We start from the raw sequence: 16,280 nt of genomic DNA, 5'->3' as shown, positions 1-16,280 counted from the left end.
TATGACCTAAATCAGCTAGAGGATAAGGCACATAGCCTGAGTAACAAGGTTCCTGCTGTCCATGTCCCTGCGCTGTGCCTGGGATGAGCAGAAAGGCAATAGAGGGGCCCAATAAGAAACTACCAAAAGTAGAGATCAGTACACAAGGGAAGGTGGAGAGTGGGAGATTGAGCATCTGCCAAAAAAAAAAAAAACCCTCTATAAATCAAGAAGAAAACAGCAGTTATTTCTCCTCAGATGAAATCATTCAGTCTGGGTAACTTCCAGTGTAAGCAGCTTATCTTTTCGTTTTTTAAACCATATTTCGTGAATTTTCTATTTCATACAAAGCTTACCTTTGTTTTGAGAACGAACTAGCCACTGCCCCATGGTTCCTAGGAATTTGCCTAGCCCTGCTTCTTTACTTTGGACTATGCCAGTAGGTGCAAAGTTAATAGGTAAGAATATCTAATATCTAAAAATCTAAATTGATATCTAAAAATCAGTCAATCCTTAAGTATTGATTATCTACATGTATGAAAAAGTGCAGAATTTTCAATCCATATACTGTGCTAATAAGGAGTTCCTCTGATAGTCTGAGGCTTAGTTCTAACAAACCAAATGACCTATAAAATTTCATTTGCCTTAAAGATATGGGACCTCAAGTTGGAATTGGTTAATATATCTAATAATCTAATACATATTCACTTATATGTCAATTCTATCTGATTTAACTTTTTAAAGCAAAAGGATTTTACTTTCTGATTCATTCTGTAACATTTGTTTTTTAATTATATAAACTTGTAATCTCAAAGAATCATGAAAATGGTATAGTTTACCTCTCCAACCAATTACTTTTGTAACATTGTCACCAAATGTTCATGAGCTGCTTGAGATCTTCCACAAGATAATGAACTTATAATAATTTTCATGGAATAGAACCATATCTCTTTAGCTGTAAAATTTTCTAAATAGAAATAAATCCATATTTAATCAATACTCACCTAATCTGTATTTAAATGTTGGACCATATGTCCTAATGGTCTTTTTCCATTTATTTTTAAATTGTTCATTAAATACCATTTGATTTCAAATATAATCTTTTATAAACCAGCAACTTAGATAATACAGAGATTAATTAATTCTCATGTCACTGAAAATAATTTTATAAGAAAGAATGGATAAAGATAACAAAAAAAGAGTGAAACATATACTTTATTCCACGAGTTGGCTTCTGTCAATAATCTATCTTTTAATTGACGAGCACATATTCACTTCTAGTAAATACAATCAAATTCAGTTGCTTCTACATGGCCTTACAGTGATGTATAAATAGGTGCACCTAAGAAATTGGCCATAGCTTGGGTCCTTGAACAACTTAAAGTTAACTTATAAGATGTTGCTTTATGACATGCCAAGATCAACATGATTTAAATCCCAGATCGACTGTGTTCTAGATATGCAACTTGGGTATATAATTAGCCCCTTTGAACTTTAGTTTCCTTATTTGTAATAATACCCATTGTTACCAATTTATCATAAGGATAAAATTAAACAGATTTTGAATGGCAGCATAAATTAGCAATTGTTCAATTAATGTTTGTCAGTAACAGCAGTAGTAGGACAGTTAGAAATAGATTATCATTACTATTTTCATACTCTGTTGACCAGACAGTGATATTCCCAATCTTTAGAAAAAAATTTTTTTCTATGAAGTTAATTGTCTCATAATAGGCAATAAAACCCTCCGATGGGGGGAAAAAGACCAACTACTCAGCTTTAGTTCTTTATTGATTTTGTTATATCTTTGTTGTTAATGAAATTATAAACAAATATTTTAAAAGAAGAACTATGGACATATACTTAAGAGGATGCCTTTATCTTCTGAAATATATTCAGAATGTATCTACAAATATTAATTCCAAAATTATTCTATTTTTATAATGGTGGATTTATGAAAAAGCTATTATCACTTTAAAACATTAAAAATGAAAGATATATTTACAAAGCCCAACTATATACATTCAAAAGCTTGAATTCTAAGAGAAATTCTAAATATCTTTTTAATTATGAAGGTAACTTCTAAATCCAGTTTGAAAAAAACAGTATTTCAGGACAAAAATAGTATTAAATCAATCTTTAAAACTTGAGTCAAAAGAAAATTACATGTGCAATAAGAGTTTCAAGCACTAACGGGCTGTGGTACTATTAAAAAGAATATCACACCGTTGATGAGGAATGTTCCAAGCAAAAGATGTTTTTTGAAGATGGTAGTTTTCATGAATAACCAAATAGACTATAATATAAGTTGTTCTTTTGGTGACTAAGAAGCACTTTTGAATCTTTCCAATTGGAATCATTCAAATTTTTGTGACCTTATTTTCAAAACATATTACAGGGCTAATAAGGGATAATAAAAGCAACAATAATAATAGGTACCACCTGTTGAGAAATATACATGTAAAATACTATTAAGCACTTGTTATATGTTCCTAATGTAATTCCCAGAAGCAACACAATGAAGGGATATTATTGACATTTTACAGATGGAAAAACCACAACTGAGATGGAGGCAAGTGTCTTGGTCTGTCTCTTTCCATCAAGCCACACCGTTTCTATTTTTTTAAAAATCAAGTTTCCATTTTAATTACTCCTGTCTTTTTCTAGTAAATATCCCTTCACAGCTGAGGAAAAGATATAAAATGGACATATTGAATTCAGGATCCTCCCCCTCTCTCCCTCTGCACCCTCCATTAGAATTGAAAGCCAACTTAACTGGTAATAAAAAGTGTTGGGAAACAACAAAATACAAACAAAAAATGGTCGTCTGAGAAGGAATACTAAATACCAGCCATTAATCTTTTAACAGCTGTACTGATGTGTCCAGATACAATGTCATTGCCTTCTAGTTTCATTATGAATTTTTGGAAGGATAGTCATAAATTATTCAGAAAGAGTCATGCTCCTTTTTGGATTTTTAAAATACAGCATTAAGAAGCCTTCCCAAATCAAAACTCCTGATTGTAAGTCTCCTGAGTTATCCTATAGTTTCAGTTTTATTTCCAGTATCCATCTCCTACTTTTGGTCTCAGTGCTAATAGCAGAAATTTCCAGGTACTTGCCAGCTCCTTTGCAGCCTTCCCCCTTTCCCTAATGCCCACCATTTGTGCATTTCTTCATATTGATGGAGCTGATTCTGAATGGGATTTTGTTGTTGTTTGTTGACTGGGTTCTGTCTGATTTTTTTTAATCCATTGTATGTCAAATGCTTTAAACTGAACCCCAACTGAGAGCAGGGAAAACCAATTAACAAATTTATAAATTATACTCTCATATTCTGAAAATCTTTCTCTTTTGATTAGTTCATGGAAACATGCCTTTAAGTGAAATTTATGCAGGGCTCTATGAGGACTTTAAGGACATAGTTTCTTTCTACAAATACAAGGATAATTATCAAGGGGGGCATGTATAAGCAGTATATACAAAACTTAAGTAACTTATGTAAGCAGTAGGTATAAAAATTCCATAATTCTATGGTTCAAAGTAATGGTTTGGTTAACTGTTATTTGCTGCTAGGATTTTAAACTCAGAGAAGATTTTTGCAGCAGTACATTGTACTCAGTGGCTTTTTCCAAACTGTATTGTAAAGCCCCATAGAGCAGGAAACACAGCTCTTACTCAAACACCATTCCACATACAGTGCTTTCCAACAACGGCAGATTGACTTACCTAATGAAATCATAGGTTACCAGTATCCAAAGCTACCATAGGAGAGTCATTGGTCATCACAGTTGTCAGGCTTTCCCTGCTCCGGTAAAGGAAAAGCAGAGATGGTCAATGAGAACTCCCAAATGCTTTGGAACCTTCGTCACCCACTGACTATGCGCATCTGGAAATTGCTAATGTATACGATGAATACATAATGTATAACATATAAGATCAGAACTGCAATCTGAGTTGCTCATTTTTATGAGTGATTTTATTATGCTACTAGTGTCAAGAACAATTAAATCAGCTGAACATAAAGACAAGTATCTGTTGGCTTTTTCGCTTTTCAGAATATGAAGTTATATCCAGAGAAAATGGATCATTCAGTGGGAAGAACAAGTCTGTTCAAGTTACGAATCAAACCTTCTCCACAGTAGAAAATCTAAAACCAGACACAAGGTAAGCCACTAGTGCTATTACAGGTAAATTTGGAGAGTGCAAAAGTCATAACAAAGGAATAAAATGACATCATCCCTCTTTGTCTTAAGGGAGGGTCTAGTTTCCATTTCACTCTTTGCCTTTCCATACATAGCACTAGATACTTCTAAAGTCATGTTTTGCAAATATGCAACTTATTGGTGGGGATACAAGAGCTAACAAGATGGTCTTATAAGCTAACAGTATAACTGGGAACACTGAAAAATAGAAGGCCATTAGTACCAAAAGTCGATGTTAAATACCAAAATTCAGAGAAAGAAAAGTCTGTGAACCAGAGATAACTGGAGTATACATGACGTAAACTACATTTGAAGCACAGAAGAATTTAGCTGACATGCTAAAAGAGGGAGGGCAAGGAAATAAAAGCCATGTGATAAATGTAGGCAAAAGTTTATAATAGTTAATGTTATAACGTTGTCGTAACTAACGTTACAATAGTTTAAATAACTAGATACTGGTCCCAGACACAAAAATACTTTGTTTTGGCGTTTTTTTATCACAGACAAATGAGAATAGATTTGGGGGGGGGGGAGTATTAGCATTGTTCAATAATAGACAGCTTCTTTTGGTGTACCTTATTACACATTGATACCAGTTTGTTTATATTACTGTATAGTTTTGTGATCCCTTTATAAATATAAAATACCCAATATTTTGTCAGTTCATTTTATTATTACAAGATATATAAGGACCTTAACATTTCTAGAAATGTAGTAAGTTTTGTTTTGTTCTGTTTTACATGGCAAAATCATCAAATTTATTCATATTAAAAAAAAATCAAAGAGATTCTCAAATAGATACAGCCAAACCTTTTTTTAACAAAGCCAATATGCTAAATTTATTCCTGGACTAAATTTCACTCTCTGTGGGAAATCAATTTCTTTCCTCAAACTCCAAAACACCGATAAACTGTATATGCTTTCAGTTAAAAAACAAACCAACAAACTGACATCTTAAATGATAGTATATCGAGCAACATAAGAGAATTTTCAGAAGGACACAATCAAGAATTTTTCCAGAGTGAATATTTCATAGCTTGACAAAGTTCCTCAGTGTTGAAAAAGATCAGCAGAGGTGAAGACTGGAACGCTGGCATCAGAGATTTTTTTCGCAAGTTTTACTTCCTGTATCTTTCATCATCATCAATTGATTGAATTGAATTCGGTATTGGTTGTGACACCCAAAAGAGCCTATTTGGGTTCTGACAGCAGGGAGACTCTTCTAATCTTTTCAGAGGAAAAGGAAGAATCTAATTCATTATAGATGGTTTGCTGTATGTAAACTGTAATCCTATACTGCAAAAATAACATTTTTCCACAAGTATTTTTTTTTCAAGTTCTCTATTTTGAGCTGTAACATGGAAAATTTTGCAACTGCTTATTTTCTTAAAGGATTTAAATTAGCCAAAAATAAGTATATATTTCAGTAACGATGATCTTGATTTTGTTTTCTTAACAAGATTAACAGGGAGAGAGCCTATTTTTACCATATTTCAAGAAAAAAGTAAAAGAGAAAAGTCACTTAATTTTGGAGTTTTTAACGGGTAGATTTGGGTTTATAGGACTGGTTTTTCTCTTCAGTTTTCTGCTCTTTATTCCACTTAAAAATGAGCTGAGTAGTACACAGAAAATACATTGAAAGGCATCCAATTTCTAAATGATCATTGAGTTCCTTTTCTGTATCAGGCTGTCCTCAGATCTCACAGTGTACTTATTAGCAACAATCAGAAGTAGAACAGTTATACCAGAGATATTTTAAACCTGATTTGTTTGTAAAAGGTTTGTTTCCATTCACCTAACATCGATTAATTGCCAACAATGTGCTCAGTGGTATGCCTGGAGTCGTGGCTACAAACCTGAATAAACATTGTGCCTGCTCTTGAGCTAGAGGCTAGCGGGGGTAGGCAGTTCATAACTGATTATTCTACACAAAGTGATGAGAGTTCTGGTCAATGTAAGCACGAGGTGCGATGGGAACCCGGAGTGGGTAGCACTTCGTGAAGTCTGGGGAAATTAGGAAAAACGTCTTCAAGGTTGACACCTGGACTGAGGCTTGAAGGATAAGTAGAAAGGAGCTAGCTAGGTAACTGGTAGGTGAAAAGAATGTCAGAGAATAGCATGTGTCAGTGCAGGGGCCTGAAATGGCCTGGTTGTGTGCAGTGAGCAATAGGCTGTTTTCATCAGCGTGAGGGGTGAAAAGTGGACTGAGGCAGTGGAAGCAAAGAGAGGCAGAAGCCAGGTTGTAAAGAATATTCTACACCAGATCAGGAAACTTGGTCAAGAGATAGAGAGATGACCTTGAAGGACAGTGACTGGGGAGTGACTTGTTCTGACTTTTATTTTAGTTTTTATTCTGACTTTCTTATAGTTGGACTAATCATTTTTGACACTAGTGTTACTTATAACGAGTGACATTGGTGGAAATATAACGACAGTTGGAATAAATTTTAAAAGGGGGGATTCTTTGTTAACATTGCATAAGAGTGTCAATTTCACATCTGACCTAACTGGTTGAGTAGGTGCATAAGAGAAAAGTACCTTGGGGCTGAGCTACCTTTCATTCTGGAATCACAGCACCAATCAAGTCATGGGTTGTAACTGTTATAGGACTCATGCTAATCGTTTCTGGAGTTTGCCTCAGACTGAAAGACAACCATGTCCCTTTTCTCCTGCCTTCATGATAATGTGTCTCGCTTTTCTATCCTGTCCTTCACCAGTGGCCTTCTAAGGAGGACCCCTACAGCCCATTCTCATTTCAGGACAAACAAATCCCAAAGGTGGCCCTTTCTGGATTTGTCTTTGGGAAAAAGCAATATTAAGTTTAAAAATTCCTGAAATCAGAACCCCATGCCAAGTTTTACTACTTGGCATAAGTTTGAGGCCATTCAGTGTGTCTATATGTGGCTTATTTAATATTATTTTTAGAGTTAGGTATGATCGAATGAAATCCAATAGGACATAAATGCTGTTAATGTTCATATACATGATTTTACCAGGAATATATTGATAGTCCATAATGGGTCATAATTTAAAAGTTGTAGATCAGTAATTCGAAGTAAAGAACATTTTCCCATTGGGGGCAGTTCACGTGCATGTGAAGGTATTCTAATGAAAGCTGTTTGGTCTGCAGTGTACAGCTTCGCAGTGGTCAAGCAGTGCAGTAGACCCAGTGTGTGGTGAGCCTGTGAGAGCATTCTGTGCTCTCTCAGCAGAGGTGTGCTAGAGATTAGTTTGTCTAACAGGCAAAAATGTTTTCAGCCGAAATATTAAAATTATTTGTTGAAACCCCTACTAGTCAAAGTAACTTAATGACTTAAAGAAGAATAAAGTGAACGGAATTATTTCATTTAATTTGAGATTTCTGAAGCCTAAAAGTACCTAGAAAAACAAAACTAACACCCATGAAACCACATGAGAGCATCACAAGATAGCATAAAAGAACATGCCAGTGTAGGACTTACAGCCAAGTTCTGCAGTTTATCAGGAGAGAGAGCCTCACGGAATACTTGAAACTGGAACTTGACAGTGAAGGATGGAATAGAATGGGACAGGCTAGTAAGAGCAACGATAGTATTGTTCTTTCAGCTCAAATCCATGTTTGTGACTTAGGTGAAATACAAGTAGTCCTTACAGATAATGTTGACAGCAAGGCTAGAGCCAGAATAATAAAATTATGAGTCCTCAAATTTAGATTTGTTGGCTTTTTCAGTGTCAGCTTTTTTCATACTATATCACATTGTTAAGGCAAAGTTTTTTTCCGTTGTATCTTTTCTACCCCAACCATGGTCCAAGATTAATGCTAATAAAAGACACACTAAAAACAGGAAGTATGTTTAGGATGCAGCTACCAGGTGGTTTTTATTAGCTTAAAGAATGACTTTGGTCACATTTCACTGTTTGGGAGAATTTTTAAATCAAAATATATGGTAAAATTGAATTCCCAAAATAGGCAAACTTTGAATTATAGCCGTTAAATTCCTCCCCTGCACCCTTAGGTTCTGGAATTCCACATTTGAAAAGCTGGAAGATAATAACTTTTGAAAGAATTACTATAGCTGTGTTCCAATTCTAGGAGACATATGTAAATAATTCGTTTTAATAGCATTTTCCATCATTTGTCCTGACAGAAAAAAACATGAGATCTAAAACAGGTGATAATTACTGGCTAATAATTACATACCTACTAGGGTAGAGAGCTCGGTGTTAGACCATTTAACTTAGGAGAATCACACAGAAAATAAATCTACAGAGCTCTTTTGGTTAAAAATTCTAAATGTTCACACAGTATTCTAGAACCAAAAAGTGAAAAGTGCTATCTTCTCCTTCTCAGTGTATGCTAACCTTCTCTCTGCCCGTGTTTATGACAGCCAAGTTTTCATGTACTCTGCAGAAGCCTGAAAACAGCCCGCAGTAAGGGACCCTCCAGCAGCTGTCTTGCTGCTGGGCGGGTTCAGCTCCACACCTGGCACAAGGTGTTTCTATCTACAGAGAGAGTAGAGCTGCACGGTCACCTTGGGGCAACTAGGTGTGACTCCAAAGGCGGTACAGTGAGGACCATTCCAACCTTGCCCACGGCTGCTTGCAGCTGCAGTAAGCTGTGGCCATATATGTGGACAGGGAAGAGGGGCTGTTTGTGAGGAGCCATAACTGTTTTAGTCAAGTGACACAGAAGACATCTATTAACAGAGGCAAACTCCATCTCTGTTTTTAGGGGATCTCTAAGATACAAAGAAAATGTAAAGATGTTGGTATCCAGCTGAATCAGTACCCATCTAACGCATGTCCTAATATTTATTTCCCACTTAATTTTTCCACATAAAACTTCAATGTGTGGCTTTTATTGACCTGAAAGATAAATATTAAGAGAAGCCTCTCCTATCTGGAACCAACCACTTTATTTGCAAAGACCATTATGGCTATTTTTAGTTCTGTGAACAGAACTGATAAAGTATATGACTTAATGAGTCTTGCACCACTACTTAAAGGGACAGAAGTATGGACTACTTGATCACAAAGTCTCTCCCAGATCTCAAATGTTATAATCTTATGATATCCGAAGCCACACACAAAATCAGTGGGAAAACTGAAACTGAAAATAAAACCAAAACCTAGGTCAGTCTTATAGCAAGTAGAATGGTCCTGATAAACCACTCTTCTTTGAATTTGTCTGTGGTCCACAATTTGTTTTCAGACAAATTGTTTTTAGCACATATTTTAATAAGCCATTGATGGGCCACATTCTTCCTGATGAACTGGTTGGCACTACAGATGGACACACAAATGCTGTGCACTAACTAAAAAAGCCTTTTAATCTTACTTGTCTCTTCCAATGAGCCCGTGTCTCTCCTCACTGACAAAAAACGGAAGAATCCACTGTGTGTGCCAGACTTACATGTGGCCCAGCAATTTCCTATGGAAAATGCACTCTGTCTGGCAATTAAGATAAATCAAGTTCACTTAACCTGCTCAAGCACTTATGCTGTCATCTGTGGCTCAGAAGGGTTGTGGAGAACAGTTCTTCCTGACTAAAATCTACTGAAGTTTCCTGTAGCCGATAGCCGACAGCAGAGATAGTTTGGGACTGTTGTTTATGTTGTTTGATTTAATACAGCCTTGGTACTAAAAGTAAACGAGAATAAAGGCAGCAACTCTTATAAACTGTGAATCTGGCATAATGAAGCAGGCATGTGAAATAGTCATTATACTCTTATTCATGGTGTTTTTGTGAAATTCTGGTTTCTGCAGATTCTGTATTAACTTTTCAACATCTCTTCTCATGGGCTTTGTAGAAAGGAGTAAAATCAGCTGCCAGAGACTTAGGCATTTTACTTAGTTTTATTGTAGGTGTGGGCAGCAAAACAATGGCTTCCTCATTAAAGAAGAAATATAGTGGATTGCTCAGTTTTGCAACTTTTCTTCTGGCAAAAGTAGAGCTAGGAGCACGGAACTCCACTAGTCTATACAAAGAGAACAATTCTTTTTACATCACCATAGTCATTATTTTTCACTTAAAATTTTTTAATACCTAGGAGATGAGGTGCCAGAAACTCAGAGCAACACTATAGAATTAAAGTACAGCCCAGATTTGAAATTTGTGTCCCCCACAGAAATGGGAGACACAAGAAATGTCCCTAGGCAGCTGGCTGATGATACTTGATGCCTATTGATGCTCTGCCCCTTTCCCCAGATTAGGACTTACTCTGTCCTCTAAGTCTCCGCTGCTCTGCTTTTTCACTCCTATCTACATTCCCAGATCAGCACAAGATCTGCATGTGGCAGAAATCTAGAAACACTTACCATAATTTTGCAGTGTCCTTGAAGAACTGATTGATTAGATTACTATTTTTCTACTTGAGTGCCCCTTACTCTTTTTCTCTCATTCTACTTTGCCATTTCACTCCCCCTGACTGATGCTCCACCTGAACGAGGCCCAAACATTTCAAGACGGCACTAGGAGTAAAATTAGCTAACCAAACAAATACAAACAAACAGCTACAGGGTGGCCTTTCTACACAGAAAGCAGGTTGCCTGGGGTATTATGAGGCTTTTGTTAAGAGTGAAAACCAGCTTTTTAAATAAATGGGAGTATATTAAAAGTTTGTTAAATAATGAAAACTATATCAGCTCTACATTATTGGCAAAATGGAGAGAATTGGTTATTGAGAGAAATGAGGAAGGGAAGGCAGGAAATGACAGACGTGTCTGTGTAACCAGACCTGAAGAGCAGTCTTAGGCTAGATGGAGTTTCCCTGTCTCTGACCATGAACCACAGATCCCACTTTTGAAACCTTACTTTTTCACTTTTCTATAAATTGATATTTAATTCTTATGCTGATTTTCTGCTTTTCTCAAACTCTACCCTCTTCTTTATCATCCCATTCCTTTGGGATAATTAATAACTTAGAGCTTCCTAGATTCTTCAGGAAAACCTTAGAAGTCTTTTTTTCTTAGCCTATGGAGCTATTTTGATGGTAGGAAGCTTCATCTGCTAAAATATTATTCTTCCCAATAACCCATTAGCTATGTGCTATGTCTTTGTTATAAACTTTACAACCACAACAGAATGTGGACGTAGAGCTCTGTCTTGAGAGTTCTATGGCCATGTTGGTCAAATTCCCCAGTAATAGAAGCACCTTTAAAAAATGTCTCTAGATATAAATATAGCACTAGAGAATATTGATAATGGCTATGTGCCAGGCACCTTGCTTTAACATGTATTATCTCATTTAATCCTCAGAAAAAGAGTCATAGTTTAATACTCTTAGGGGTTTATAATTACAAAAAATATTATCCTCACTTTTATATATGAACAAATTGGGGCTCACGGAGGTTAAATAACTAACCTTCAAGTCACACAGTAGTGCTGCCGTGAACCCAAGTCTTTCTGGCTCCAGAAGCCATGACCTTAGTTAGCACCATGCTGCCTCCTGACAGGGAGGCTTGGGAAGATTATTGAGATCCACACTTCCCCAGGAAGAACCAGGCATGGCATTCTGCCAGGGGTGTTACTTACTTGTCCTCTAGGAGGCACAAAGGCTTCACTACAGTTGCCATTTGGATTTTACTCCATTTAGATATTCATTTTTATGAAATCGGTCTTATAAATAGCTTTTTAAATTTAATTTTCATTTTTATCAGAAATACATGTACATGGTTTTAGAACTCAAAATGCTACAAAGCAGCTCAATCCTATTCCTAAATCCTGTTTCCCAGAAGCAAATGTTTTATTCTTTTTTTTTTGGCTCTAAGGTGTTAATTGACAAAAAAATTTGTAAGATACTTAAAGTATACAACATGACAATTTGATATATGTATACATTATGTAAGGCAAGTTAATTAACACATCCATCACCTCATATATGTATCTTTGGGGACGTGGGTTACAACATTTAAATTCTATTCAGCACATTTCAGTCATACAGTATGTTATCAACTGGAGTCACCATGTTACACATTATATCCTTAGGACTTATTCATCTTATAACATTTGTACATTTTTAAAGCTCTATTTCCCTCACTGCCCCAGCCCTTGGCAATCACTTTTCTACTATTTCTGTGAGCCAATCTTTTTTTCTTTTTTTTTTTTTTGATTCCACATATAGGTTCAGTATTTGTCTTTCTCTGCCTCATTTCACTTAGCATAATGTCCTCCAGGTTCAATCCATGTATTGCAAATGTAGAATTTCTTTCACTTTTGAGGCTGAATAATATTTCATTAAATACATATACCACATTCTCTTTTTCCACTCCTCCATCGACTGACAATTAGGAATAGCGTATAAGGATTCACTTTACTCCACATCTTTGCCAGCATTTGTTATCTCTTGTCTTTTAGTTAATAGACATCCTTACAGGTATAAGGTAATATCTCATTGTGATTTTGCATTTCCCTGATGATTAGTGATGTTGAGCACCTTTTCATGTACTTATTGGCCATCTGTATGTCTTCTTTGGAAAAATGTCTATTCAGGTGATTTGCCCATTATTCTTATTTGGTTATTTGCTTTCTTGCTATTGAGTTGTATCAGTTCCTAATATATTTTAGATGTTAACCCCTTATTGAATACATGGTTTGTAAATATTTTCTCATTCTATAGGTTGCCTTTTCATTTTGTTGACAGTTTCCTTTGCTGTGCAGAACTTCTAGCGTGATACAGTCCCATTTGTTTATTTTTGCTTTTGTTGTCTTTGCTTTTGGTGTCAAATCCAAAACAAAAAAGAAAAATCATCTCCAAGACTGGATGTCAAGGAGCTTACCTCTGTTTTCTTCTACAAACTTTATGGGTTCAGGTCTTATGGTCAAGTCTTTAATCCATTTTGAATTAACTTTTTATAGTAATGTAAGATAGTAGTCCAGTTTCATTCTTTTGCATGTATCTGTCCCTTCCCCTTTTATATTCTTGGCTTCTTTGTCATAAACTAATTGACCATATATGCATGGGTTTATTTATGGGTTTTCTATTCTGTTCCATTGATCTATGTATCTGTTTTTATGCCAATGCCATACTGTTTTGATTACTATAGTTTTGTAATATGGTTTAAAATCAGGGAGCGTGATACCTCTAGCTTTGTTCTTCTTTATCAAGATCACTTTGGCTCTTTGGGGTCTTCTGTGACTCCATGAAAATTTTAGGATTCTGTGTTCAATTTTTTGAAAAACGACATTTAAATTTCAATAAGGACTGCACTGAATCTATAGATTGCTTTGCGTATTAGGGATATTTTAACAAAATTAATTCTTCTAATCCATGAACTTGGAATATATTTCCATTTATTTGTATCTTCAATTTCTTTCATCAATGTCTTATAGTATTCAGTGTACAAATCTTTCACCTCTTTGGATAAATTTATTCCTATGTATTTTATTTTTTGATGCTATTGTAAATGGGATTGTTTTCTTAATTTCTTTTTCTGAAAGCTCGTTGTTATATAAAAACACAACCAATTTTTACATATTGATTTTGTATCCTGCAACTTTACTGAATTTGTTTATTAGTTTTAACAGTTTTGAGGTGGAGTCTTTGTTTCCTAGACATAACATCATCTGCAGTTAGAGAGTTTTATTTTTCTTTCAATTTAGATGTCTTTTCTTTTTCTTGCCTAATTGCTCTAGCTGGGACTTCCAGTACTATGTTGAATAAAAGTGGTGAGAGTGGGCATTCTTGTTCCAGATTTTGAAGGAAAGCTTTCATTCAGCATTTCACTGTTGAGTATATTGTTAGGCGTGGTCTTGTCATATATGCCCTTTATTATGTTGAGCTATGTTCCCTCTATACCCACTTTTTTGAGTTTTTCTCATGAAAATATGTTGAATTTTGCCAAACGCTTGTTCTGCATCTATTGAGATTACATATGATAATCATGGTTTTTATCCCTCATTTCGCTGTTAGTGTATCACATTTATTGACTTGTGGATGTTGAACCATATTTGCATCCCTGCGATGAATCTCACTTGTTCATGTTGTATGAGCCTTTTAATGTATTGTTGAACTCAGTTTGCTAATATTTTTTTGAGGATTTTTGCATCTATTTTCATCAAGAATACTGGCCTGTAATTTTCTTTTCTTGTAGTGTCCTTCTCTGGCTTTGGTATCACAGTAATGCCAGCCTTGTAAAATAAGTTTGGGAGTATCCCCTCCAGTTCACTTTATTGGAAGAGAAGGATTGGCATTCTTCTTCTTATTAGTTTCAAGTATACAGTACATTGGTTAGACATTTATATAGTTTAATACATGATCCCCCTGATTGCTCTGGTTTTCCACCTAGCTAATATATTAATGCTAACCGCATTCCTTATGCTCTGCTCCCCATCCCTGTGACCATCCAGCATAATTTGTACTTCTTTAACCCTTCATCCCATTCTCCACCCCACCATTTTCCTCCCCTCTTGCCATCACCAGACTGTCCTCTATATTTGTGAGTCTGTTTTTGATTAGTTTGTTCTTTTTGTTCCTTAGATTCCACATATAAGTGAAATCATATGGTATTTATCTTTCTATGTCTGACTTATTTCACTCAGCATAATAGATCCTAGGTCCATCCATGTAGTTGAAATAGTAGGATTTCATTTTTTTTTTTTTTTTAGGGCTTAGTAATATTCCATTGTATACATGAACCATAACATCTTTATCCAATCATCTGTTCATAGACACTTAGGCTGCTTCCATATCTTGGCTGTTGTAAATAGTGCTGCCACAAATATAGGGATGCATAGATCTTTACAAATTATTGTTTTGGTTTTCTTTGGATAAATACCCAGAAGTGTAATTGCTGAGTCAAAAGGTAGATCCACTTTTAATTTTTTTATGGACCTCCAGACTGTTCTCCATAGTGGCTGTACCAATTTGCAAGCCCACCAACAGTGTATGGGGTTCCCTTTTCTCCACATCCTTGCCAACACTTGTTATTTGATTTATTGATGACAGCCACTCTGACAGGTCGCTTTGGCAGCACATATCCTAAAATTGGAATGACACAGAGAGATTAGCATGGCTCCTGCGCAAGGATGACATCCATTCTTTTTTAACTGTTTGGTAGAGTTCACCAGTGATACTCTCTGGTCCTGGGATTTTGTTGGGAGGTTTTTAATTAGTGATTCAATCTCTTTACTAGTAATTGTTCAGATTATCTATTTCTTTCTGGTTCAGTCTTAGTAGGTTGTGTTTCTAGATATTTATCCCTTTTATTCTACATTAACCAATTTGTTGGAGTTTGATTGTTCATAGTAATCTCATGATCCTTTGTATTTCAGTGGTATCAGTTGTAATGTCTCTTCATTCATTTCTGATTTTGAGTCTTTTTTCTTAATTATTCCAGCTAAAGTTTAGTAAATTATCTTTTAAAAAAAAACAGCTTAGTTTCATCGATTTTTTTTTGTCTCTTTCATTTATTTCTACTCTAATCTTATTTCCTTCTACTAACTTTGGGCTCAGTTTGTTCTTTTTCTACTTCTTTGAGCTGTAAAATTAAGATATTTGACATATTTTTTCTTAATATAGGCATCTGTATCTATAAACTTTCCTCTTCAGATTGCTTTTGATGCATCCCATAAATTTTGGTATGTTCTATTTCCATTTTCATTTGTCCGAAGATATTTTTGATTACTCTGATTTCTTCTTTGACCTACTGGCTGCTTAGTAGCATGTTGTTTAATCTCCACATATCTGTGAATTTCACAGTTTCCTTCTTGTAACTGATTTCCAGTTTTTTACCATTATGGTCAGAAAAAAATGCTTGATATAATTTCAAACTTCTTAAATTTATTAAAATTTGATTTGTTTTGTGGCCTAATATATGATCTGTCCTAAAGAATATTCCATGTGTGCTTGAGAACAATGTATATTCTGTTGCCATCAGATGTAATGTTCTGTATGTCTGTTCAGTCCATCTGATATAATACATAGTTTAATGTTTCCTTATTGATTGGCTGTCTGGATGATTATCCATTCTCAAAAGTGGGGTATTTAAATCCCCTGCCCTTATTGTATTGCTATCTTTCCTTTCAGATGTTATATTTATAAATATTATATCCTCTTGAAGTAACAAATTTGTCATTATACAAATGACCTTATTTCTTGTTATAGTCTTTGATTTAAA

The 16,280-nt window shown here is 35.1% G+C and overlaps 1 protein-coding gene and 1 non-coding gene across 2 annotated transcripts in view; both read left to right on the top strand.

Moving 5' to 3' along the window:
- ABI3BP (ABI family member 3 binding protein) overlaps positions 1-16,280 on the top strand; it is a gene marked incomplete at its 5' end in the record, with an annotated part of 234,390 nt that overhangs the window by 207,129 nt on the left and 10,981 nt on the right. Inside the window, 1 exon segment of the mRNA XM_025050066.1 lies at positions 4,038-4,146. Within this exon segment, the coding sequence (XP_024905834.1) occupies positions 4,038-4,146 (109 nt within the window).
- Positions 15,123-15,225, top strand: LOC112483739. Its single transcript, XR_003047737.1, has one exon. It is a non-coding gene; the product is annotated as a U6 spliceosomal RNA (small nuclear RNA).

The sequence above is a fragment of the Pteropus alecto genome, unplaced genomic scaffold (assembly GCF_000325575.1).
Source record: "Pteropus alecto unplaced genomic scaffold, ASM32557v1 scaffold164, whole genome shotgun sequence".
In the NCBI taxonomy this organism is placed as follows: Eukaryota; Metazoa; Chordata; class Mammalia; order Chiroptera; family Pteropodidae; genus Pteropus; species Pteropus alecto.
The sequence above is the reverse complement of the archived record's forward strand: the minus strand, read 5'-3'. Positions and strand labels throughout refer to the sequence as shown.